Source organism: Symphalangus syndactylus, chromosome 4 (genome assembly GCF_028878055.3).
Source record: "Symphalangus syndactylus isolate Jambi chromosome 4, NHGRI_mSymSyn1-v2.1_pri, whole genome shotgun sequence".
Lineage (NCBI taxonomy): Eukaryota > Metazoa > Chordata > Mammalia > Primates > Hylobatidae > Symphalangus > Symphalangus syndactylus.
In genome coordinates, this window is record NC_072426.2 from 14,539,174 (window position 1) to 14,564,070 (window position 24,897).

Genomic DNA, 24,897 nt, shown 5'->3' on the forward strand with positions numbered 1-24,897 from the left:
GCAAAGTGTACATATTAGGAATTAGAAATGACCACTTTTGAGATGTTTTAGACTATTCACAATTTAATCTACCCATTCTGTTGATTCTTAAAGCAGCCCCACACTGATTTATTCATTCACCAAGTATTTATTATGCACTACACACACAGCATACATAAGGTTAGATTCTTGAGGACAAAAAGTCTCTAGGATCTATATCTATATATACAAATCTCTAGGATCTATATCCTTGTTTTCAAATGACTATTTCATCTACTTCATGAAATCACTTTCCTAATGTCTAAACAATGCCAAGAATGAGATACGTAAGTTTCAGAAATGAAATTTTAATAACTACAAATAAAATCTACTAGGTCATCTGTTCAGGGCCACATGAATGTGAAATTTTTATTGAAATGTGTAAAGTACTAATTACATCTTTGCTATTAATCTTACCTTCTTTCAGTGAATAGTTACTGAACTCCTATCATGTGCCAGACACTGTATTAGGTAGTAGAAATAAAAGGAATATTTTATAATCTAGAGGGGAAGATGGGAGAATTATAATAAACAAACAAATGAAGCAGTTCCTAGAGCAGAACTGGAGTATATTAGCCTTTTACTCCCTACAATAGGGTAGAGTAAGTATAAATATCAAGCATATTTCCTGGCTTAGTTTAAGTAAAAGTTATATGTAAGAATTCCTTGGGTGACTGAGTCAGAATATAATAGCATCATGAACTAAATGCTCTGTTGCCCAGAGCTGGGCTTCACCCAATGTTCCTTGCCTCAGTGAATGACACTTTCCTTGAGTCAGGAAGACAGAAACCTAGGGGTCATTCTTGGTACCTTCGTCACCCCTCCTCCCCCTTCCCCACTTTCATATCAGTAGAAGGGTTAAGGGTGCAGGCCTTGAGTCAACTAGGGCTCTGCCATTCACTAGTTATGTGATACCTGGCAAGTTATTTAACTTCTCCAAACCACCGTTTCCTAATGTGTATAATTGAGAGACAGTAATTCCTACATTTTACAATTGCTATGAGGATTACATAACAGTATACATGAAGCACATGGCAAAATGCCTAGCACTTAGTAAACACTCATTAAGTGTTAGCGATCATTACCCTTATCAATCTATTACTAAGTTTATTTTTCCTCCTAAATATATTGCCAATCCATCCGTTTCTATCTTTACTCCTCGTATCTTGCTGGCACAAGTTATCACCACCTCTCACCCGTGCTACTATAGGTCTTCCCACATCTGTGTTTGTTTCTCCTCTACATTTCACACTGCAGCCAGAGTAACTTTTCTAATACACAAACGTAATTATGCCATTTGCCTTTTCCCCTTCAGGGACTTCCCGGTGCTCTAAACAACAAAAGCCCTCAAACAGCCCAAGGCCCTCTCACACCTGGCCTCTGCCTGTCTTACAGCTGCATCTCTTGTCTGCTTGGTGCTAGTTTCTGCCTAAGAGCCTTTGCAAAATCACAGCTGAGAAAATTATGCCAGTGAAAGATATGAAACCTCACTGACCTCATCTTCTGTCCTCTCGACTGTCGTTGTCCATTCCTGGGTATGGGCTGAACTAGCCTTGGGAAGGAATTTAGTTTATAGTTTAAAGTGTTCTTGTAAAGCAGATGAAAGGCCACCAGCCACCAGGTTAGAATGAGAAGGACTGGAATTCTCAATATTACCAGCCATTATTCCAGAGGTCAGAAGATTTGCAACTTCCCCAGTTACTCTTGTAGGTAACATCACTATGTGAACCTAAGATCAGCCTTTTGATATGTCTTTTCAGGTTTTTGCATTTCTAACAACTGAATGGCCCCACCCAGACCTGCCAACCAGTTCTATGGTCCCCACCCAGGAACTGACTCCGCATAAAAAAGCAGCTTCTACTCCCTATGAATTCATCCCCCAGCCAACCAATCAGCATTCCCAATTCACTGGCCCCCTACCCACCAAATTATCCTTAAAAACTCTGATCCCCAAGTTTTCAGGGAGACTGATTTGGGCAATAATAAAACTGCAATCTCCTACACAGCTGGCTGTCCATAAATTACTGTTTCTCCACTGCAATTCCTCTGACTGGCTAATTTGGCTCTGTCTAGGCAGCAGGCAAGGTGAACTCACTGGGCTGTTATACTTCTTCCTCTGTCAGGTGCTCTCTTTTTACCTCCCTCACCACACCAATTCCTCTAGGGCTTCACTCAAACACGCCTTCCTCAAGAAAGCGTTCTTCGGCCCCAGTGTAGGTCAGGTCACCCCATTTTCCATATTCCTACCACTTGATTATTTTCCTTTGTACATTTATCACAACTGTAACTAAATGTGCACTTACTTGTATAATATCTTTCTTCCAATTAGAAAGAAAGGATAGAGAAGGGCAGAGACTATGTTTAGCTCACCACTGGATAGCCAGCAACTAGCATAGTGATAGCAGCAGGAGATAGACAAATCCTAGGCAGCCAGGGATGGGTCCCTGGTGAAACCCCACCTTCAAGCCAAAGACAGTTTAAAGCCTAGCTACAAGTCCTGGATAAATCCACAGACCAGACTGAGAACCTCTCCTCCCATTTGGCATGCTTTCCTCTGATTGATCCCCACTCTTCACCTATTTTACATATACCTACCGTCCCTAATTGGTTATTTATACTGTTGTGCTCACCTTTGAGTGATGCCTTTGTTTTAGCCTCTTTTGTATACTCACAAACCAATCAGCACGAAGATGTGCTGTAAGTGTAAAATGAACACTAGATCTTGAAGACAGTACAAAAAATCATGTAAGCTCACTTATTCATATGACATCAATTTTATATAGATTACATTGAAATAATATATTGGCTACAATTGTCTAAATAAACTAGAATTAAAATTAACTTTACCTGCTTTTTACTTTAATGTGGGTACTAGAAAATTTTGAATTACATATGCCATTCACACGATGCTTCTACTGGAAAGTACAGATATAGATAATTAAACTGCCCTATAACCAAAAGCCTACGAGCCTACTAACGCTGCATGTGGATCTAGGAAAGACTCACTATTATTTAAATGCTTATGTATAAGTGATTTCACTAAGTAACTGTTCTGCTTTGAAGAAATGTAAACGGTCTAATACCAAAAATAATAGTTAAAATTACCTTTTTGTCTTCCCACTCTTTGACTGAATTGTTCTGCCCGCTTGGAAACTGCAAAACACCTCCAGTGCTAGCAGATAACAGTGGAGGCTGAACCTTGCTAAGGATCTTTGAGCAGAGTCTGAGAGAATCTGTGAGTTCAGACAAGTGCAATGTCTGGAGATGGCTTGTCAAGGCAGAAATCATTCTGAGCAGCAACTGGGGCAAGTGTTCTGTCTGGATTTCAATATAAGTCTCCTGAAAATAAAAGTGAAATGAAAAAAGTTTAAACAATGTGGAACCCAAAAGTTACATTTTTTAATCTATATAAATAGGCAATGATTTTACTCATCTGTAACGTTTTATATGCATCATGCTCTTAATTAACACTGTATATTTTATTACTGATGCCTTATAAAATTTCTATTCCCAAATTCTCAATTTAAATACTTCAAAGCATATATTATAAAATAACCCCAGTTTTATCTGCTACATTACTAAAATTATAACAAAAGTAAATAGAATCATTTAAAAACAAAACAGGCTGAATGTCATACCTGACACAGCACCCTCATACTTCTAGTAGGCTTCAAAATGAGAAAGCAAAGAAGTGAGGAGAGAAAACAGAAGGGAAAAGATTTCCAAAAGTCTTCATTTAATAGAAATAATATTAATATAAATGCAGCATTAGACCACTATACACTAAACAGTTAAGACTTTATAACATGCAATAATGAAGTTTACTCCATGTATTTTTTTATATGTATATATCAAAGGACAAACACTTGAAAGATCTTATGAAAAAAAGCTTACCAAAGAGGAAAAAATCAATTTAATTTTAAAGATGAAATGTATCTGAAGGCTTGCCTACAACATGAAATATTTGAACTATGTTATTCGATTTCCTTGATATTTTCTTACCAAGGTGGTCTTACCAAAGAAACTATGTCCAACAAAAAATCCACCAGTAAGCAGAAACTGGTCAGCTGTAATTCAGATGAGTCATTACTATCTCCAGGTCCAATCTGAAGTCTGGCATGCAGTGTCCTCCTAAAAGGACAAAATTCACTTTATTAAGTATACTGTCAAGTGATGTGAATACCTGTGACAGCATCATCATCCTTCTAATGAAGGCCAAGTCAATATTGGGTCACACACAGTAATGTTTTTGTGATGACATATTCTATTTCCCCCAGGACACTGTACATCTTCATGGAAAATTCTCAAAGCAAGATTCCTAGGCTGAACCTCTCCCTGTAACTCTCATCCTGTACTTCGAAGTGTTTTGAATGGATCTCACTTTCTGGGACTTATTTTCCATTGCTTCCTGTACAGATATCACCTCCTAGTTAACACTGATTAATTGCTACTTGATTTCTAACCTTGGGTCTTAAAATAGGCTCATTTGTCCTTCTGTACTACTGTCCTCCCCAATCTCATTTTCCCATGATCAGAATGCATCTGTCCTTCAAAGTCTGAGATCAAATGTTACCTCCTCCAGGAAGCCTCTTCTGATCCAAGTAGTAGAGATCATTCCTCCAACAAACAATTCACATTAAATCATAGAAATCCTATATGACCATACATTGCCCTCCACTCTGAAGACACAAAGTAAGAATATAATATAGTCCCTGACCAACAAGAATATAAGCATGTAGACAAATAAAAGCAACAATGTGACAGTGTTGGAGGCATTAATTCTGATAGGGTGATTTGAGGGAAAGAAGGAAAGGTGAGTAACCTCTACATAGGATTTTAGCAGATGGGCAAGGGGAAAGAGTATTTTAGAAAGAATAGCACAAGTGAAGCCTCAGCAGCATGAAAGTTAAAATGTTGCTAACTTTCAGAGAATAGTCCAGGTTGGCTGAAGAAGTGTGGATGTGTGCATTTGTGAATGTAGAAGGTAAAACCCAGTGTAGGGCCAGGAGGCAAAAAGATACGATTCCTACATTTTAATCTATTAAGACATTTGTAATTTTTAATACTAGGAATATACATGTGCATGTCTTATTTGTTCCCACTATAAGATCTTTGAAGACAGGGACTGTCTATCTGCCTAGCATGATGCTTTTTAACTGGGTGCTCAACCTCTGCTGAATAAGCCAAGAAATTTCTAAACCACTAAAGAGATTAATGGATAGGAGCAACAATTAACATTTTTTATTAAAAGACTTCTAATACTGACACCATAGATAATTACATTTTGACTACATGCTCCTGGGCCTTGAGTGGTTAATCTGGTTGAGAGGATCTGGTCTAGAAGCCAGACAGAGATTCCACTCAGATTCACTAGTATCCTACGGTTTTCAGACCATATTTTTTGCTTTATTTGATAAGGGGTAGAAGGCTTTCATCACTTCCCAGTGACAGTATGGATTAGTTCTAATGGCTTTAAAAACACAAGTCAGGCCAAAAAGTTTTTTGTTAATCAAAGTGGAAATCCTTTTGGAAAAGTGTGCTGAGGCAGCAGCCAAAAATTTGCTGTCTTTTCTACAACAACAAAAAACTGGATGACTATAGACTGAAGAGGGAAAATGTTTAATCTACTCTGGTATATGAATAACTGATCTCTAAACTCCCTTCCAATTCTAAGATTATATGATCAATGATTTTATATCCTATGTGACTAGGTAGAGTCAGATTATGGATAGTAAGTAACAGTTATTATTAGTAATAGAATGTATAAAAGAACATTCATTAAATGTAACAACTTAAAAAAAACCCCAAAAGGTTAGCTTTGGATGTTACTAAATTAAAAGGAATGAAAGTTTAACATACCTACAACATTCTTCAAACCAACGTGCAACATAATCCCACATATAATAAGGTTCGAAGGAATTAAAGAGAAGGTTAGCAGTTTTAATCAGCTCTGCTGTTTTCTTATTTTCTCTTAATTTACTGAAAAAAGAGAAAACAAAAACTAAAAAATGTTACCATTTACTTTTTCAAATTTAAATTTGAGTGCAGTGCCAGTACATATTCCTAGGTAGTTGCTAGAAAATGTGCCAGTAAGAAGATTGCAACAAATAATTTTTATCTACTGCCACTCTCCTATTATTTTATGTGCAGTTATTTTTCCAAATTTGAATTTTTGTCAAATATCACGATCAGAAATTAGACTTGCATAGTTTCTGCATAATAAAAAAGAAAAAGAACAAGAATTTCTTTTTGAACTATTTCGTGTGTGGGACTGTAAATTTGGCAAAATTCTTTTATTTCCCTTGGCACATAGAAACTGAGTAGTGATTTGATTTTCACAGCCTTGATTGTGAAGAATTTTGTCTGCTTCCCTGTGCTATTCAGGATTTTCTTAAGAAAGGTTTACCCTGACCAGTTTCAATCAAATTATTATTCTTAGTTTGAAAAACAACAACAAAACCAACTAGTGCTGTTAATAGCCATTATTACTGAAATTGCATCAGGGAAAAATAACTTTGTTATTTCAAGTGGCAACCATTTAGCCTATTAGCTATTTTCTCCTCCTGTCTTTTGTAACAATTAAAACAACTGTCTTTATATAGTGAGGCACTGTCAATACAACTAGTATGTCAGTATTAAATCAGCTTTACTTATTAGAACACAAACTTCATAGAGTAGGATCCCAAGTTATTACACTTCAAGTTTATATTACGTGAATACATATTATGTCTTCAAGTCACATTTAATTTTTTGATAATCTACCTGCTTAACTGAGCATGATCCTTGCTGAAGGGTGGTTCCGTTTGAAGATCCAACTCTGCTTTGCATTGAGAATATAATGTTCTAAACACTTCAATCAGGACATCTTCTAGAATTACAGGTCCTAAAATTAATATTCAAATTAAAGACAGTAATTAATCAGCATGAGCAAATCATGCTTATCTGAAAATTGGCCCAATTAAATGATGTTTTAGAAACAAGTATTTTTTAAATAGTATTTCTCTTCAGAAGCTAAGCTAAATTCACACTTCTTTGAGAAGGTAATATAAGATATTACGTAACTGAACAAATATTTAAAGTGCAGGCTGACACAGTAGAAATTACAGAATCAGAGAAACTGGTTTTGCCAGTTAATAGTTCTGTTACATTAGACAAGTTATTTAACTTCTTTGAGCTTTAGTTTCCTCATCCAGAATGAATACCAAAATTTACAGGACTGTTAAGGGTTAGAAAAAATATTTGTAAGATGGGTAGCGTAGTTTGTAGAATATAGTTAAGTATTCAACAAATGCTACTTGTAATTACTGCTATTAAATAATACTAAAATGCATAAGGCTAAATTTTCTTGCTATTACAGATATCATTTCCTTAAAAGAATTCCTGAGCTTCATCTGTTATCATATAACAGCTAAAACACCTCTCAAGACCATTTATATAATTCAAGTTATTCTTGTATTTTAAATTTTTCATTTTTAAAAAATGGTGAGAAGACACCTGCTAAAACATCTGTATATAATTTGAAGAAATTAAACTTTATGATTTCATTTTATTGTTGTAAATATTTGTTTTTTACTAACTTCTGTCTCAAGTGCCATGATATATAAGAAATATACAATGGATAAAGAGAAAACATGCAAAATAAAGGGAATGTGGAGAAGAAAGTTGAGGGATATAACTCAAATATTTTTCCTCAAGTCCTTGGATTCTGTGAACTATAAATTGGTCATGATGGATAAATGTTTTAATTTCAGTAATACAATCAGGATTAAGAGAAGCTTAGATAGCATCTTTAAAGTGATTCTTCTGCTACATACATACCACAAGACAGATACATAATAACGTATCAGCTGGATGAATACCTGTATCTTAACTTTGTAGAGTGAACTTTAAGAAATTGTTGGCCGGGTGCGGTGGCTCACGCTTGTAATCCCAGCACTTTGGGAGACCGAGGTGGGCGGATCACGAGGTCAAGAGATCGAGACCACGGTGAAACCCCGTCTCTACTAAAAATACAAAAAAATTAGCCGGGCGTGGTGGCGGGCGCCCGTAGTCCCAGCTACTCGGAGAGGCTGAGGCAGGAGAATGGCGTGAACCCAGGAGGCAGGAGGCGGAGCTTGCAGTGAGCCGAGATGGCGCCACTGCACTCCAGCCTGGGCGACAGAGTGAGACTCCGTCAAAAAAAAAAAAAAAAAAAAAATTGTTGAGAACTTATATTTAAAGGCCATCTCAAAATGTAACAATTTCCCTGATGACTCTTTTTATTTTCTTATTAACACAAAAGTACTACATGTGACCTTATGCCCTAGGACAGTATACATTACCTAGCTCAGGTTTGTCCAGTAAACTGATTAAAATGCGAAAAGGCTTTAGATCCTGCATTAGAGTGTTCTCTTCTCCAAATCCATTCACTTGTAAGATTCCCACCATTGCCTTTAAAAAAGGAAAGTACACTGGTCATTTAAGTAAACATATTCAAATATTTTTTCCTTAAGAAAAAGTATTTTTAAATGTAACCATATATAACGGAGATTTATACCCACTATTGCTTTTCTGACACTTTTTCATCAAGCTTGGCCTTCTTACTCTGCTACGAAAAAAATATATTTATCTATCTTGAGAAAAAAAGTGTCTAAATTTTCTTTAGACATAGTGGAATATCAAAGAAAATTTAGAAAAATATATTCATGAGCTGAGTGTTTTCCCTACGGATGAATTTCTATTTAAGATCATTCTTCTCAGAATCATGCCACATTATCATGGCAGTGTCTGCTATTAGGCAATTATTTTCCCATTAGTGACTTAACAACTATATTCTTATAACCTCACTCATTTAAAAATGCTTCAGATACCATGTATTTTCTTCTGTTTATTTCCTATATCTTAAATAAATTGAATTAAAAATAATATGAAATAAACTTCTCCAGAGCTTCACAGGAAATGGCATAGGTCCTGACTCATTTTTGGAAAAGCTCCAACTTTCATTGAGCAGACAGGTGAGAAGCTACAACTATGTTTTAATAAAGTAATGAAAACAACAAAGTAAGAGAAAAAAAGTCTTTTGTCTTACGTGGTAGTCTAACATATGATTATTATTTTACAGGAATTTGCTGTTATAAAAATTCTTGGGAAGTTTGTAAGTCTTATCTCCACCCCTTCAACTGTGAATTCAATTAAGGCAAGACCTCGTCTTACACTTTTTCACTACCTCTAGTGGTCAGTAAGTAACCAAAGAATAATGAAAGTATTCATTACCTGGACCAATAATTCTTTTGAAAAGGTAGTGAAATAGTAAGTGGCATGTTCTTCGGGATTACTGTGTCTTGTGCTTCTGGGTCCTATGATAGCACCGTTGTTATCAAAACCTCCATGGAAACAAATCACAAAATTACTTAAAATGGAATTCTCAAAACTGTTGTTCACTAAATACCAAAACAGCAAAATCTCAGAACAGCACTAAACACTTACCAGTTAGTAGCCCATTCAATGTCAGCAAGAGAGATCATTTTAGATAGTTTAATAAAGGGAAACCAATTCAATACATAAGTATCATAGTATTCTTCCAGAATTATCCTTTCTTTTTGTGGCCAATTTTACTAACAGTGAAATAACTGAATACTCAGAACATCCACAATAAGTTATATTATGTCCCCTCGCTCTAGGCAGTAAAGAGTTGTGAAGACAGACAAAACGCACAAAAAGCATGGAAGACCAAAGTGTACATATGTATTACTGCCTGAGTGGGACATTGTATGATGTGTAAGACAATGGTACTAGTCCTGATTCCTTTGATGAATTCAAAGTTTTGGACAGTATTTTGATTATTAGCTCATCCTTCTTTGCCTACTAACTTATATGTAACCATCTCAATTTGTAAGGGGAAAAACATCTTCTTAAGGACAAGGGAACATGACTATAAATTCAAATAGACTCTTCAACTACAAAGCTGCTGAAATTTCTTCATACAATACACAACTAATACTGTTTATATTTTTATTGTCCATTTACACAAGAGATTTTAGTTTTTAAATTCAGGACACACATACAACTTGGTAATACTTATACATGACAAATCTCCCTCCATTTTCTCCCCAGTTATGACCATAGACATCAAATACCTACCAAGAAGCCAGGCATAAAGTCTTCGATTCAGAGACATATCCCTTCTTAGCACTACATGAAGGGCTGCTGACAAGATCCTGATCATATCCGGTCGAGTGGCCTGAAAGAGTTAGGAATATGGTTGTATTTAACAATATACAGTATATATTATTTCTTCCTCTTTAAAAAATGCCTTGAAATACGCTTAGAATATTAGGGTGTATGGAGTACTTTCATGTATTATTTCAAACACAGGAACTATTACTTCCATTTTACAGATTAGGAAACAGGAAGAAAGTTAGGTAACATGGCTATTTAGCTGCATAACTGAAACTATAACTTAATTATTTTAACTTCCAGTTTAAAGTTCTTTATATAATAAAAGCAAATTCTGACATAAAACAAATAAAATGGAGCAAGATGGGACAGACACAAGAAAATGATATGCCATTAGTCTTTCACATTTATAATGTTGTCAACTGACTATAAACTCCTGAGAAGGTTACTATCTTCATCCACACAGTCATTTATTCTTTTAAAAAAGTTTTATCTTTTAGTATTTTAAACATATCAAAAAATACAGAAAACAATATAATAAACCCTTTTCTACCAATCATCCAAATTTAATCTTAATTTTTCTCTCATTTTGTTCCATTTCTTTTTAAGAGAAATAATTTTTTTCTTTTTTCCCAATATCCTTAATTCAATGTTCAAAAAAATGATTAAAGGAGATCTGGGTTTTAGCTAAGAGGTAAATTTATAAAAATCAAAATAGAAGAAAAGCAACTTGCTATTAATTTTAAGAATACTGCCAGATAATCACTTTACAATAGAATCTTGGAATCTGAGAATTAGATGATAATGTGGAAACTGACTAGTTTAACAACCACTCTATAAGTAAAGAACCTAAACCTCACAGGTTCTTGAGGTTTTGGCTAAGTGCTTAGCCAAATTCAAATGCCTGGTTAGTGCCCCAGCTAGATGGAGAACTCACTTCTCCTTAATCACAGACCAGTGAACTTTGTTCTATATCATGCTTCTTGATAGAATTAGAAAGGATTCACCCAGCTCATTTGTTCTAAAGGAACCTTAGAGAAATAACTGAGATGATACAGAACACAGATCACCAAAAATTGACAAATTAGGTTCGCTCCTTTGAACACAAATGCCTTCTATTGATCTGTACAATTCTGAAAGTACCGTTCAAGACCCCTAGGTATCTCTAAGACTTTTTCAGGGGGTCCACAAAGTAAAAACCAGCTATTCATATTCATAACAAATAAAACTATGCATATTCATAACAATACAAAGATGTTATCGGGCTTTCTGTTCTGTTGACATATGCTCTGATCATGCAATAGTGGATAAAACTGCAGGCACCTTAGCATGAAAAGAGGCAGCATAGCAGTAGCACCCACTATACTTGTAATCATTATATTTTTACTGCCATGTACTTGTAGTAAAATCAAAAAATAAGTATCAACCTTTGAGCGCATGTCTTTTAATATTCTGTATAATAGAGTGAAAGACACACTTAAAGTATTTCTGATGTGGCCGGGCACGGTGACTCACACCTGTAATCCCAGCACTTTGGGTGGCCAAGGCAGGTGGATCACAAGGTCAGGAGATCGAGACCATCCTGGCTAACATGGTGAAACCCCATCTCTACTAAAATTACAAAAAATGAACTGGGCATGGTGGTTGGCGCCTGTAGTCCCAGCTACTCAGGAGGCTGAGGCATGAGAATCACTTGAACCCAGAAGGCGGAGGTTGCAGTGAGCTAAGACAATGCCACTGTACTCCAGCCTAGGTGACAGAGAAAGACTCTGTCTCAAAATAAAATAAAATAAAATAAAATAAAATAAAATAAAGAAGTGCTAAAAGTACTTCTGATGTATACTGAAGTAGGATGGTTGTCTCAAGGAAAAAGCAATTGTATAACTGAGTTGTGAGCTTAACTACCAGTTTTCTTAAAGAATGCCATTTTTACCTGAAGAATTACTAATATGAATTATGATTACTCAGGCTTGGACATTTTGTAGTCATTTTCTCAAAGTGAGCCTGTCATTGCAAGGAAAATAACATTAATCGTGACAAATAATAAAAGTTGAGCTTCTAGGAGAAAAGTAGAATTATGGAGATCTTGCATTTAGACTGAAACTGTATTTTTTGGGTTTTTTTTTTTTTAAGATGGAGTCTCACTCTATCGCCCAGGCTGGAGTGCAGTGTTGCAATCTCAGCTCACTGCAACCTCTGCCTCCCAGGTTCAAGCGATTCTCCTGCCTCAGCCTCCAGAGTAGCTGGGGTTACAGGCATGTGCCACCATGCCCAGCTAATTTTTGTATTTTTATTAGAGCACGGGGTTTCACCATGTTGGCCAGGCTGGTCTTGAACTCCTGACCTCAAGTGATCTGCTTGCCTAGTCCTTCCAAAGTGCTGGGATTACAGGTGTGAGCCACCGCATCTGGCTGAAATTGTATTGTTTTGATTTGAATTGGTTGAAAGCTTCTCAATACTGAGCTTAAAAGTTTCTCCCAATATCTAAAAATCTTTACTGATGAGATCAGTGGCAATAGTAATAAACATGACTGGTATTGTATAATAAAATGTGAAAACATTTGGAAAATGTGCATAATTCAATAAACCAGTATTTCCTTAATATCCAATCATGATGTTACAAAAGCACATATGACTGAAAGAGCCACTGAAAGTACAAGATAGACCAGTGTATTTTAATGGAATAGAATATGAAAAGTTCATTGATACGGTTTAAGACTCAGTATTGTAACTAATTTTTAAAATCTACAGCTTCAAAGTTTTGGTATAATATCAAAGAATACGTAATTTTAACGAAAATGCTACTGAAATACTCCTCAATTTTCCAACTACATATCAATGTGAGATCAGATTTTCTTCATATACTTTAACCAAAAGAACAAATCACAATAGACGATCTAAGCAATACAAGCAAAAGATTTTTGAGGACCTTCAGTACTTTTGAAGAGTGTAATGGGGTTCTACAACTAAACCATTTGAGAACTTCTGATCTATCCAACATAAGATATGAAGATTATATTGTCACAAAATCTTTAGAAGTACAATTGTCTCCCCATCTTATTTTGGGAGAAAAACTACTCTTCTTAAGAAAGCAGGAAGTACAAGATGTTAGTCAAAGGATAAAAAATTTCAGATGGGAAAAATAAGTTCAAAAAGATCTATGGTACAACACGGTAACTATAGTTGTTAGCAATGTATTGTATTCTCTTTTTTGTTTTTTGAGATGGAGTCTCGCTCTGTCACCCAGGCTGGAGTGCAGTGGCGCAATCACTTGCTCACTGCAAGCTCTGCCATTCTCTTGCCTCAGCCTCCCAAGTAGCTGGGACTACAGGCGCCCGACACCACGCCCTGCTGATTTTTTTTGTATTTTTAGGAGAGACGGGGTTTCACCGTGTTAGCCAGGATGGTCTCGATCTCCTGACCTCGTAATCCGCCTGCCTCGGCCTCCCAAAGTGCTGGGATTACAGGCGTGAGCCACCGCACCCGGCCACAATGTATTGTATTCTTAAAAACTGCTCAGAGTACATTTTAAGTGTTCTCACTGTAAAAATTGTGTGAGGTAATGAATGTTAATTAGCTCAATTTACGGATTCCAGAATGTATACATATTTCAAACATCATGTTGTACAAGATCAATATATACAATTCGTGTCCATTAAAAAATAAATTTAAAAAAGAAGTTGCTTCTTGATTACAATTGATATCACCGTCTATTTCTAATATGAAAAAAAGTCTATTATAATCTCAAAGGTGTAAGTACTACAGATTTGGGTGAGCTTTCCAGGAAACAAGTTAAAGAAGTGTAGCAGTCCATTCCACTGCTGAAGTTCCTAACCGCAATCATCCTTTTGGGATATGGTAATGAAGGCACTGTTAAGTCACAATTATAATACAATCCACACTTGGATTGTATTCTATTATATGTAAAACATAGAAAGAGGGAAAGTGGAACACTAAGGTACCTACATCATAATCTTTATTCAGTTTGGGACAGTAATAGGGAGAACTGTATCAGAATTCGGCAGCGTAGTGGGGAGAAAAGTATTAGAATTATAAGATTATTAGAATTGGGTGTATACTTTTAAAAAATACATTCAACGAAGCTATTGTTTTCATAATACATGTTATAGAATATAAGAATTTAGAACATTTTGGCTGGCAGGAATACAGAGAAGGCAGAGTAAGAAAGTACAGGCTGAGAAAAGCTTAGGAAACGCTGATATATTAAGATTACAAATTAAGTTATTCTTGAGTCTACTATGACTTAATTCCTCAGATCTTGTTGAGACATCTGTCAATTGAGGGCCTAATGATGTTGAATGTTTGGAAGGTAAGAAAGCAATGGGAAAAGTTCAAGAGTGGAAGTCAATAAATTTTTTGGATAAAGATCCAGACAGTACATAATTTAGACTTTCAGATCACATACATTGCTTTGGCATATTCTTCTTTGTTTTCTAAGCCTTTAAAAAAGCAAAAATCTTTCTTAACTTATGGGCTGTTTGGCCATCCCTATACCAGAGCATTGCTAAATTTAGATTATGCTGAGATGACTCAACAGTTGTTTTTGTGAAAAGCCAGAGGGCAGAATAAAGTCCCTTGGTTGAAGGGTGAAAATCTCAAAATAGAAACAGAGTGGTTTATGTTCCAATTAGTCAAAGTATAGACAAGGAAGAGTAGAATTATTTAGTTATTAATATTTCAATTCAAATTAAAGTAAAAGAAAAATGTTAATAAAATAATGAATAAAAAAATTGGCCAGTCATAATGAAAATTCACTACAGTTATCTATTAATCACAGTTCTTATGAAAACCTCAAATAATAGTCCTTTTTAGGAATAAATTTACTTTTCCAAGGTAGATATTCTCTATATCTTATTACTTTAGTTAGGTATGTCGTTCCACCATTCTGAATGCCTATATACTGGTGCTGTAAATCACTCTTCATCAAGGTTTAGAAGTCAAAGGAATTTAGATCCTTTCTTTTAAAATGAGGGCACTGATTAAATTAAGTTCTAGGAATGAACTTCATTCATGATTTGTCAAGTTAGTTGCACTTACTTGTAATAAAAGTACTACAGAATATCACAGTGGCTAAACACGTGGCTCTGAAGTTACAGTCAGCTCTGCTAAGGGTCTGGCATGCATGTTAAAATCACCAAAACAAGATAACATAACACCAGTACAGAAGGCCTGGGTCTCAGTCTTGGCTTACTCAGAGCTAGCAATAGAGAACCTCTTGCTTTTTATATGTTACAACTTTTTTCAAAAGTAAGAAATAATCTACTTCAATGACCACATTCTTATCAAATCAGTAAAGCTTTTATCTTTAGTTTTTTTCACAACAAATTCCACTCCTTAAAAAGGAACTTATTTTCTATGCGCTTACTGATTTATACAAGAATTCAACACACATGCCTTTAAAAAATAACTACACATTAGCAATCTATAGTTTTCCAAGAATGCCTTATATCAGCGTTAATATTTTACCTGACTCATGTGGAATGGAAAACAGAAGAGTATGAGGTCCAGTGTGCTTCTCTGTACAAGTACACTTGAGTCCTGCACTGAAGTACTTACTGCTTCTACCTGAAATAACAGCATCTTTAACATCTATTGTCTATTATGCTGAGAAATTTTTGCCACGAAAATGTAACAACTCTTCATTTTCTCAAAAGTATGCTTCTGAGGATCTAATCAATAATTAAAGATATTTACATTATTTTGAATAGTAAATATATCATGATGGTTTAAAAATTAGGAAGTACATAAGACTATACAGCAAAACTTCCAACTATCCAACTTCCGTTTTGTAGGCACCAGTTTTACAAGTGAATATTTCCTGCAAATACAAGAAAAACACCATACATATATTCCAAATCTGCCTTTTTCATTTAACATGTTTTAGAGATCTTTCCTCATCATTAAAGAGCTTCATTTCTTAATGGCCAAAGTATTTTATTTCATAAATGAACTCTAATTTATTTAACCAAGCTTCTAATCATGTGCACTTATACATTTCTAAACACTATTATAAATAATGTGGCAATATAAAATACTTACATAACATACAAGTATATCTGTAAGATAAATTCCTCAAAATAGAATTGCCAGGTCTTGGAGTATGTGCAGTTACAATTTAAATAGCATAATGCTGTTGGGCATGGTGGCTCACGCCTGCAATCCCAGCACTTTGGGAGGCTGAGGTGGGTAGATCACTTGGTCAGGAGTTGGAGATCAGCCTGGCCAACATGGTGAAACCCTGTCTCTACTAAAAACACAAAAATTAGCTGGGTGTGGTGGTGCATGCCTGTAATCCCAGCCACTCAGGTTGCTGAGGCAAGGGAGTTTACTTGAATCCTGGAGGTGGAGGTTGCAGTGAGCCAAGATTGTGCCACTGCACTCCAGCCTGGGTGACAAAGTGAGACTGTGTCAATAAATACATAGCATAATGCTTTATATTAGGTTTCTATCACTTTATATTCCCACCAGTTTTACATGACAATTTGTTTCTCCACATGCTTGCTTAGCAATATATATAGATATATATATATCTACATATCTATATATATTTGTATTTTTGCCCATCTGACATGAAAACTGGCTTGGTGTAGTTTAAACTCTTATTTCTTTATTACAGTGTTGATCATCTCTTTATGTTTGAATTATTTTTATTTCCTTTAAGTTAATTATCTGTTCAAATTCATTTTCTACTTGTTTTTATTTATCCATAGTAGCTCTTTTAATATTAGAAAGAATACTCCTTTGACTGTGATATTTTGTAAATATTTTTCCATGTGTGTCATTTGTTTAAATAAGTAAAAAATGATTTGTTTAAAATTTCCATTAAGTTATTAAAAAGAAATGTAACAGTATATTTTAAAACCTGAATTTAAAAAGCATAGCCATTTTGGAAAATAGTTTGGCAGTTTCTAATAAACTTACACATTGAAGAAAAAAGAGTAAATCTCTGGTACCTTGGATTAGACAATGGTTTCCTAATATAACACCAAAAGCACAGGCAGCAAGAGAAAAAAAATTACATGAACTGGACTTGATCAAAATTAAAACTTTTTTGCTTCAAGGGACCCTATCAAGAATGTTAGAAGACAATCTACAGAATGGGGGAAAATATTTTCAAATCATATATATGACAAGGGTTTAATATCCAGAATATATAAGGAACTCCTAGAATTCAACAACAAAAAGGCAAATAATCTAATTTTTTAAGATGGACAAAGGATTTGAATAGAAATTTATCCAAAGAAGATACACAAATAGCCAATAACCAACCACAAGATGCTCATCATTAGTCATTAGGGAAATGCAAATCAAAACCACAATGAGAATACTTTATACCCACTGGGAGGACTATAATAAAAAAGACAACAACAAGTGTTGTGTTGGCAATGATGTGGAGAAACTGAAACCTTCATATACTGCAAGTGGGAATAAAAATTGGTGCAGTCACTGTGGAAAAAAGTTTGCCAGTTCTTCAAAAAGTTCGACAGAGTTACCAAAAAACTTGGAAATGGCACTACTAGATGTATGCCCGAAATAAATGAAAACACATGTCCATACTAAAACTCATACATGAGTGTTCAATAGGGCATTATTTTTAACAGCCAAAAAATATAGAAACAACCCAAATGTCCGTCAGCTGATTAATGGTATATGAACACAGGCCAGGCGCAGTGGCTCATGCCTGTAATCCCAGCACCCTGGGAGGCTGAGGTGGGTGGATCACCTGAGATCAGGAGTTTGAGGCCAGCCTGACCAACGTGGATTTAAAGAACACAAAAAATGAGTCCACTTATATACAGTATGGTTTATATAACATTCTAGAAAAAACAAAACTATAGAAACAGTAAACAGATCAGTGTTTCTAAGGGCCTGGGAGTGTAGAGGAAGGGGACTGACTAAAAAAAAGCATAGAGGACTTTTCAGGGTGATGTAAATACTCTGTGTCTTGATTGCAATAGTGGCTATACGACTCTATGTGCTTGCCAAAATTCAGGTAACTACAATGTAAGAAGGGCTAATTTCAGTGTACATAAATTAACTTCAATAAATCTAACCAGAAATATGCATTAAAATATCAGTAATGTCATAATCATATGGGGAAAAAGTAAAGTATTATCAATCAAATTGTTTAATTTTTCAAAATGATCCTTAAGGGTTTTTTATTCCTTGCTCATATTAAGAGTATAGCACTCTAGAGATATAAAGCTTGCCCTCTGTTGTTAATCTTGAAATTAAAAAGAAAAATACTGTATAAGTAAGCAATAAATGTGATTTTTCTTCCTATTATCTTTCACTATCTGTTTTAGTACATCTTCTCACATAAATTCCATACGGAATATGGCTATTTTACTTTATCTAAAATTCACTTCTTATAAAGAAGGCTATGAGGCCAACGTGAGATCACTTGAGGACTGAATTAAGCTTTTAAAAACAATAATTATTATTTTGGCCTTTAATTTTCCTTGATAAATGTAAGCTCGATGAAAATAGGAACTTTGTTCATTATACAATCCTCAATATACGTCTGGAATAGTGCCTGGCTCTAAAGAAATATTTGTGAAATGAGCAACCATATTTTTAGACCTACCATTAGCTCAATATCACTGCCGATTATATAAAGTTGATCTTCCATAGAAAGCTTCCTGTTTAAATGGGCAAGAACATACGTGATTCCAGGTAAACGCACAGCAGGACTGGTGAGAAGACTACCCCACAGGGCACTGTAGAATGCTGACTGGTCCACAGCAGCAGCAACCTTTTCCAACAACGTATTTGTTCTGAGGTATAAATAAAGTGGTGTAAGACGGGAAATATTTAGTTTCATATTTTAAAATATAAATCATTCTTTTCCAAAAATGTATGCAAACATCCATGCTATATTCATATGTTCCACCCTGGAAACAAGTGTGATAGACTGGAAGAAGAATATACTTTAGAGTCAGAGGACTGAATTTAAGTCCTGGCTCCACCATTTACTAGCTGTATATGTTGAGGAAGTCACTTCATGGTTCTTAAGTTCAGTCTCCTCATCTGTAAAATGAAGAGAACAACAACAAAACACTCCACCACAAGACCTATCCACCTCACTAGGTTGTTAAAGTACTCTCAGTAATAAAATACCATATACATTTTAGTTTCTTAATAAGAATATTAGTAACGAGATATTAGAGATACTTAATGCCATCATGCATTGCCTACAATTATTAACTCCCTGAAAATAATAATAGGGTCCAAACAGATCAAATAACTTTATTTGAACAGTTAGATATCAAGAGTACCACATCAACAGCTAGTGAAACAGCACTGTACTGGTACTAAGCTATTTTCTCCCATTAGCAACTTAAAAATTGTTAGTGCATGGACTAATCTTCCATTCTTATCACTAATCTAAATGTCCTATTATTTTAAATTACGGGTCACAATTTTCTTGAGTGACTTATATGTGCTTGGCTAAGGACTAGGTGATTTGTTATTAGGATGATACAAATAAATAGGTATTATGTTTGTTTTAAAGATGAGGAAACTGAATAAAGTTCAGACATTAAGAAAACTTCCCTAAGCTCAGTGTCTGTATAGGCAAGATTTCAACTCAGTACATCCACCTCCAAAGTCTATGCTTTTATCACTAGCTATATTTTCCGTATGATACATAGACTAGATAAACTATAATAATGTTTCATTGCTATAGAAATATTCATGTGATATACTGAACTGTCTAGAATAATTCATTTGTGATGTTAAAACATATTTGACCTAAATATGCTTGCTGACAAATCCATGACTTCAATTACATAACTGCACCAAATATGATCTTACCTCTCATAGTACTCTGATCCTTCCTCTAAGCCAGGAAGAATACCAGTAAGCAATCCCTGTAGACCAGGTTTCAGTGTTTTACCCAAAGGCAGATAATATATCTCATATAAACTGAGCAATGTTGGTTTCACAGACATGGCAGCATTTGCAAGAAGAGGAAATAATCCAGAACTATCAAACAAATAAAGACAAAGGAGGAGAGGGAAGCAAAATAACTATACAATATTAATTCATATGCAATTATATGTATAAATATTTATTTCTGATGAAAAAGTTATACTGATTGGCTTAAAATGATACCTGTATATTAATGACTACATCCATTAAACCAGACCAGTTCTCTCACCTGGGTTTTATACTTATAAACCCAGTAGCTACCTAGCTGTTTCACAAAGTCCTCATATTTCACAATTCCAAAACAGAATTCTCCCCAGATGTGCCCCAGCAAAACATGTGCCTTCCCTGTAGTAATTGTCATCTCAAAATATGGCATCGCTATCTATCTGGCTGACCAAAAGCTATAAATCTAGGACTGATCCTTGACTCATGCAATCCTCCTGCCTCAGCCTCATGAGTAGCTTTAAAAATCTTCTACTCTAACCTGGCTGAGTAAGTTGGCTCATGCCTGTAATCCAAGCACTTTGGAAGGCTAAGGTGGGAGGACTGCTTAGGCCCAGGAGTTTAAGACCAGCCCAGGAATAGTGAGACCCCATCTCTACAAAAAATAAAAATTAGCTGGACACAGTGGCATGTGCCTGTAGTCCCAGCTACTTGGGAGGCTGAGAATAGAGGACTGCTTGAACCTGGGAGGTAGAGGCTGCAATGACCTGTGATCATGACACTGTACTCCAGCCAGGGTGACAGAGTGAGAGCCTGGACGCAAAAAATAACAATAATAATAATAATAATTTTCTACGCTAACCTGCAATCAGTTATCAAGGTCATCAAGTTCTCTCTCCAAGTCACTCTCCTAGATATTTTTTGAATATAACAAATTGTATCTCCACCAGATAGCTACCTAGAAGCAGCTCCTATCATATTTTGCTCTTCATGTTTTAACATGTATTGGTTCATTATTGCCCTGAAGCAGCTCTCAGTAAAACCTTTCACTGATTTCCCATTGCCAATGTGGCCTTTAACATCTTTTAAGAAATGGCTATTACATACCTCTGTACAATCCATATATACTCACCAATTTTACTCCTGTACCCTCTGCTCCAGCTATACTGAAGAATTCCTTTCTAGTTCCTTTCAGAACGTTCTATGCTTCTTTTAGTGCCCATACCTTTCCATACGCTGCTCTGACAGATACAATTCCCACTCTCTTACTTATACCCTCCATGTCTGGGGAATTCCCAAATTTTCAGGCCTCAGCCTAAGAAGCCATTTCCTTAGGGAGACTATCTCCTAATTAGACTAGGTTAGGCCCCCTATTTGATGTTCTCATAGTACCCAATATTTACTCACTAAAACACTTATCATTCTTCATTTGAACTGCTTAATGTCTGTCTTTTCCAATAGACTGTAAATATCAGAAAACAAAGGACCATGACTGTATTTTTATTTCTGTATCCTAAGTTTCAAGCACCATGTCCTGTACTTAGCAAGTGATGAACAAATGAATTAGGAATCTCTCTTGCTCCTAGTTTATGAAAAACAGGAATCATCAAGAAAGAATGGCTTCAGTTTTCTACTTTTCTGTCTCCCATTTCAGGTACTGATTGATCTAAAGATACAGTCATAGTCTCTCAGTCTCTTCCAGGCTTCCTTTTTTTCCATGTGCCCCAGGGCCATGACCCACCTGTCCAGGGACCTGCTTCATCCATTATCTTTTTTCTTTTCTGTAATTTTTCTTCCTGAACTGACATCTTTGCTTTTTAATACAAATGTACTCACATATTTCCTCATAATTCTAAAATGAGAAAAAAATAACGGCAACAACCAAACCCCAAAATCTTTATTCTAACTAACCTTCTGGCTTAAAGCTACCATCCTCTATCAATTGTTAAAATATATATTTTTATGGATTTCTATTTATTATCTTCCATCATTAATCAATCACGATACTTCTACCTCCTCCACTGAAACTGTTCTCATTTTGGTCACCAGTGTCTACCAATTGCCAGATCCAATGCTCTATCTTCAGACCTTATCCTATTTTAACATGTGATACTATTAACCAGAGCATTCTCTTGAAGCGCTCTTCCCTTTTGACTTGCAGGATTGCTTTGTCACCTGGTACATTTTCCTTTCTTTTTTTTTTTTTTTTAGACGGACTCTCACTCTGTTGCCCATGCTGAAGCACAGTGGTGCAATCGGCTCACTGCAACCTCCACCTCCCAGGTTCAAGTGATTCTCCTGCCTCAGCCTCCCCAGTAGCTGGTATTACAGGCACTCACCACCACGCCCGGCTAATTTTTGTATTTTTAGTTAAGATGAGGTTTCGCCATGTTGGACAGTCTGGTCTTGAACTCCTGACCTCAGGTAATCCACCCACCTCGGCCTCCCAAAGTGCTAGGATTACAGGCGTGAGCCACTGAGCCCGGCCTCCTGGTACATTTTCTATCTCTGACTCTTTTTCACTGGCTACTTTCCCCCACCTGATATTTAAATACTGAGACTCCTAAATACTCTTAAAATGACCTCATTCCTTTTTTCCTCCTTGTTATTTACAATGTACATAGGTAATTTCAATTATTCTCTTGGCTTCAACTGCCACCTAAATGCTGACTGCTCTACAGTATCTGTCTAGTCTGCAATCCAGATTTACATTACCAAAAGCTCACTTTACATACCCATCTAAACATTTTAAGGCATTCAAACTCCACTTCTAGCCTTCTTAATAACATCTTTGTGCACTGTATCACATTTAGGTTATAGAACTTTAAAAGTATTTGTATGTAATTATCTTAAACAATAAAACTTGAGATGAAAAAATCATTAATTAAAAATAAACATATCTACATTTAATATAAACTTTAGTTTTTAAAATACTTATACTTCAAAAAAGTATATAATAATGATATCATTTACTCCATAACGTGTATGTGTACAAGAATATCTGCCATATTTAGAAATAGTATTCTAGATTTAATATTACGTAACATACTAATGATAAAAATAGGTATACTACAACTGAAGAATAACTGTGTTGCTTCAACTTTCTGTTAAGAGTTAGAAAGTAGCAGCCATGAATTATGTAAATCTTGCCTTGAGAAAGGAAAATCTACCAATTATTAGATAATTACCTGCAACACTGATTCAGCAATGCTCAGTTTTCTTAACATCATTCTTGAAATGTATTATCTATTACTATCAAAAATACCTTTACTGGCCTTTTTTTTTTTTTTAATTTCCTTTTTTTTTTTTGAGACAGAGTCTTTCTCTGTCCCCCAGGCTGGAGTGCAGTGGCGTGATCTCGGCTCACTGCAAGCTCCGCCTCCCGGGTTCACGCCATTCTCCTGCCTCAGCCTCCCGAGCAGCTGGGACTACAGGCGCCCGCCACAACGCCCGGCTAATTTTTTTTTTGTATTTTTCGTAGAGACGGGGTTTCACCGTGTTAGCCAGGATGGTCTCGATCTCCTGACCTCGTGATCCGCCCGCCTCGGCCTCCCAAAGTGCTGGGATTACAGGCGTGAGCCACCGCGCCCGGCTTACTGGCCTTACATACTATCTTTAAGACATCCATGCTCGACTGGGCGCAGTGGCTCACGCCTGTAATCTCAGCACTTTGGGAGGCCGAGGCAGGTGGATCACGAAGTCAGGAGTTCAAGACCAGCCTGGCCAACATAGTGAAATCCCGTCTCTACTAAAAATACAAAAATTAGCTGGGTATGGTGGCATGTGCCTGTAATCCCAGCTACTTGGGAGGCTGAGGAAGGAGAATTGCTTGAACCTGGGAGGCGGAGGTTGCAGTGGGCCAAGATTGTGCCACTGCACTCCAGCTTAGGTGACAGAGGGAAAATCTGTCTCAAAAAAAAAAAAAAAGACATCCATGTTTATTGCTCCTTAATAATATTTCCTTGCTCATTTCTCTTTAATAATATTTTAAAATATCAAAGAATTGAGTATAACAAATAGCGTTTCTTTATTCATTGAACAAATATTTATTAAGGTTCTACTGTCAGTTCTTAAGGATACTGAGAATAGAGCACTTAATCACAGTAAGAAATCTCAGCTCTCTAACCTCATAAAGCTTATTTTTTGGAGAGTATATATGTATATATTTTAATTGCTTGGTTATTGTATGTCTTAACACATACATACAAACAAAGATTGATATTTCCTCTGTTACAACAGAGGAGAAGAAGTTACAGGAGAATAACGAGGAGAGTGGAGCAGAGGCAGGTTCTAAATAGGGTGGTCAGAGAAGGCTTATCTGAGCAAAAATGAGAGAGTAAACATATATACAGTAGAAAGCATCAGTAAATAAAAGTTGCTTTTTAAAAAGACTAACAAAATTGATAAACTCCTGATAAGACTGATCAATTAAAAAAAAGGATGGCTTGAGTCACCAATATCAAGAGTGAAAGAGGAGACATCACTATAGATCCTACATGTTACAAAGATAACAGTATATTAAGAACTTTAGGTCAATGCATCTAAAAATTTAGTAAAAATAGGCAAATTTCGAGAGAAAAAACTTACTAAAACTGATATAAATAGATTTGAATAGTCCCATAACTACTAAAGAAATTAATCTGTAATTACAAATCTTCCCACAAAGATAAATTTCAGATAAAACCTTCTAAATAATTATACCAATGTTATGAAAACTGTTCCAGAGCACAGAATAAGAGAAGAATTTGAAAGTTAGCATAAACCTGAAACCAAAATTAGATAAAAATGTAAAATCATAGCCATTCTCTTCTAAACAAAGATGGAAAA

At 35.6% G+C, this 24,897-nt stretch overlaps 1 protein-coding gene across 16 annotated transcripts in view; it reads right to left on the reverse strand.

Annotated features, from left to right (window-relative positions):
• The window catches only part of DOP1A (DOP1 leucine zipper like protein A), a 105,190-nt gene that overhangs the window by 41,311 nt on the left and 38,982 nt on the right, over positions 1-24,897 (reverse strand). For 4 of the 16 annotated variants that reach the window (XM_055274140.2, XM_055274135.2, XM_055274139.1 and 1 more), the window contains 11 exons: positions 20,011-20,181; positions 18,782-18,971; positions 15,661-15,759; positions 10,138-10,237; positions 9,271-9,353; positions 8,340-8,448; positions 6,781-6,901; positions 5,878-5,997; positions 4,035-4,149; positions 3,657-3,686; positions 3,124-3,357 (listed from right to left, as the gene is read on the reverse strand). In XM_055274140.2, the coding sequence (XP_055130115.1) occupies positions 3,124-3,357; positions 3,657-3,686; positions 4,035-4,149; positions 5,878-5,997; positions 6,781-6,901; positions 8,340-8,448; positions 9,271-9,353; positions 10,138-10,237; positions 15,661-15,759; positions 18,782-18,971; positions 20,011-20,181 (1,372 nt within the window). Of the gene's footprint in view, positions 1-3,123; positions 3,358-3,656; positions 3,687-4,034; positions 4,150-5,877; positions 5,998-6,780; positions 6,902-8,339; positions 8,449-9,270; positions 9,381-10,137; positions 10,238-15,660; positions 15,760-18,777; positions 18,972-20,010; positions 20,182-24,897 lie in introns of all 16 variants that reach the window. The other 12 variants (XM_063637821.1, XM_063637823.1, XM_063637830.1 and 9 more) reach the window with 5 other exon arrangements.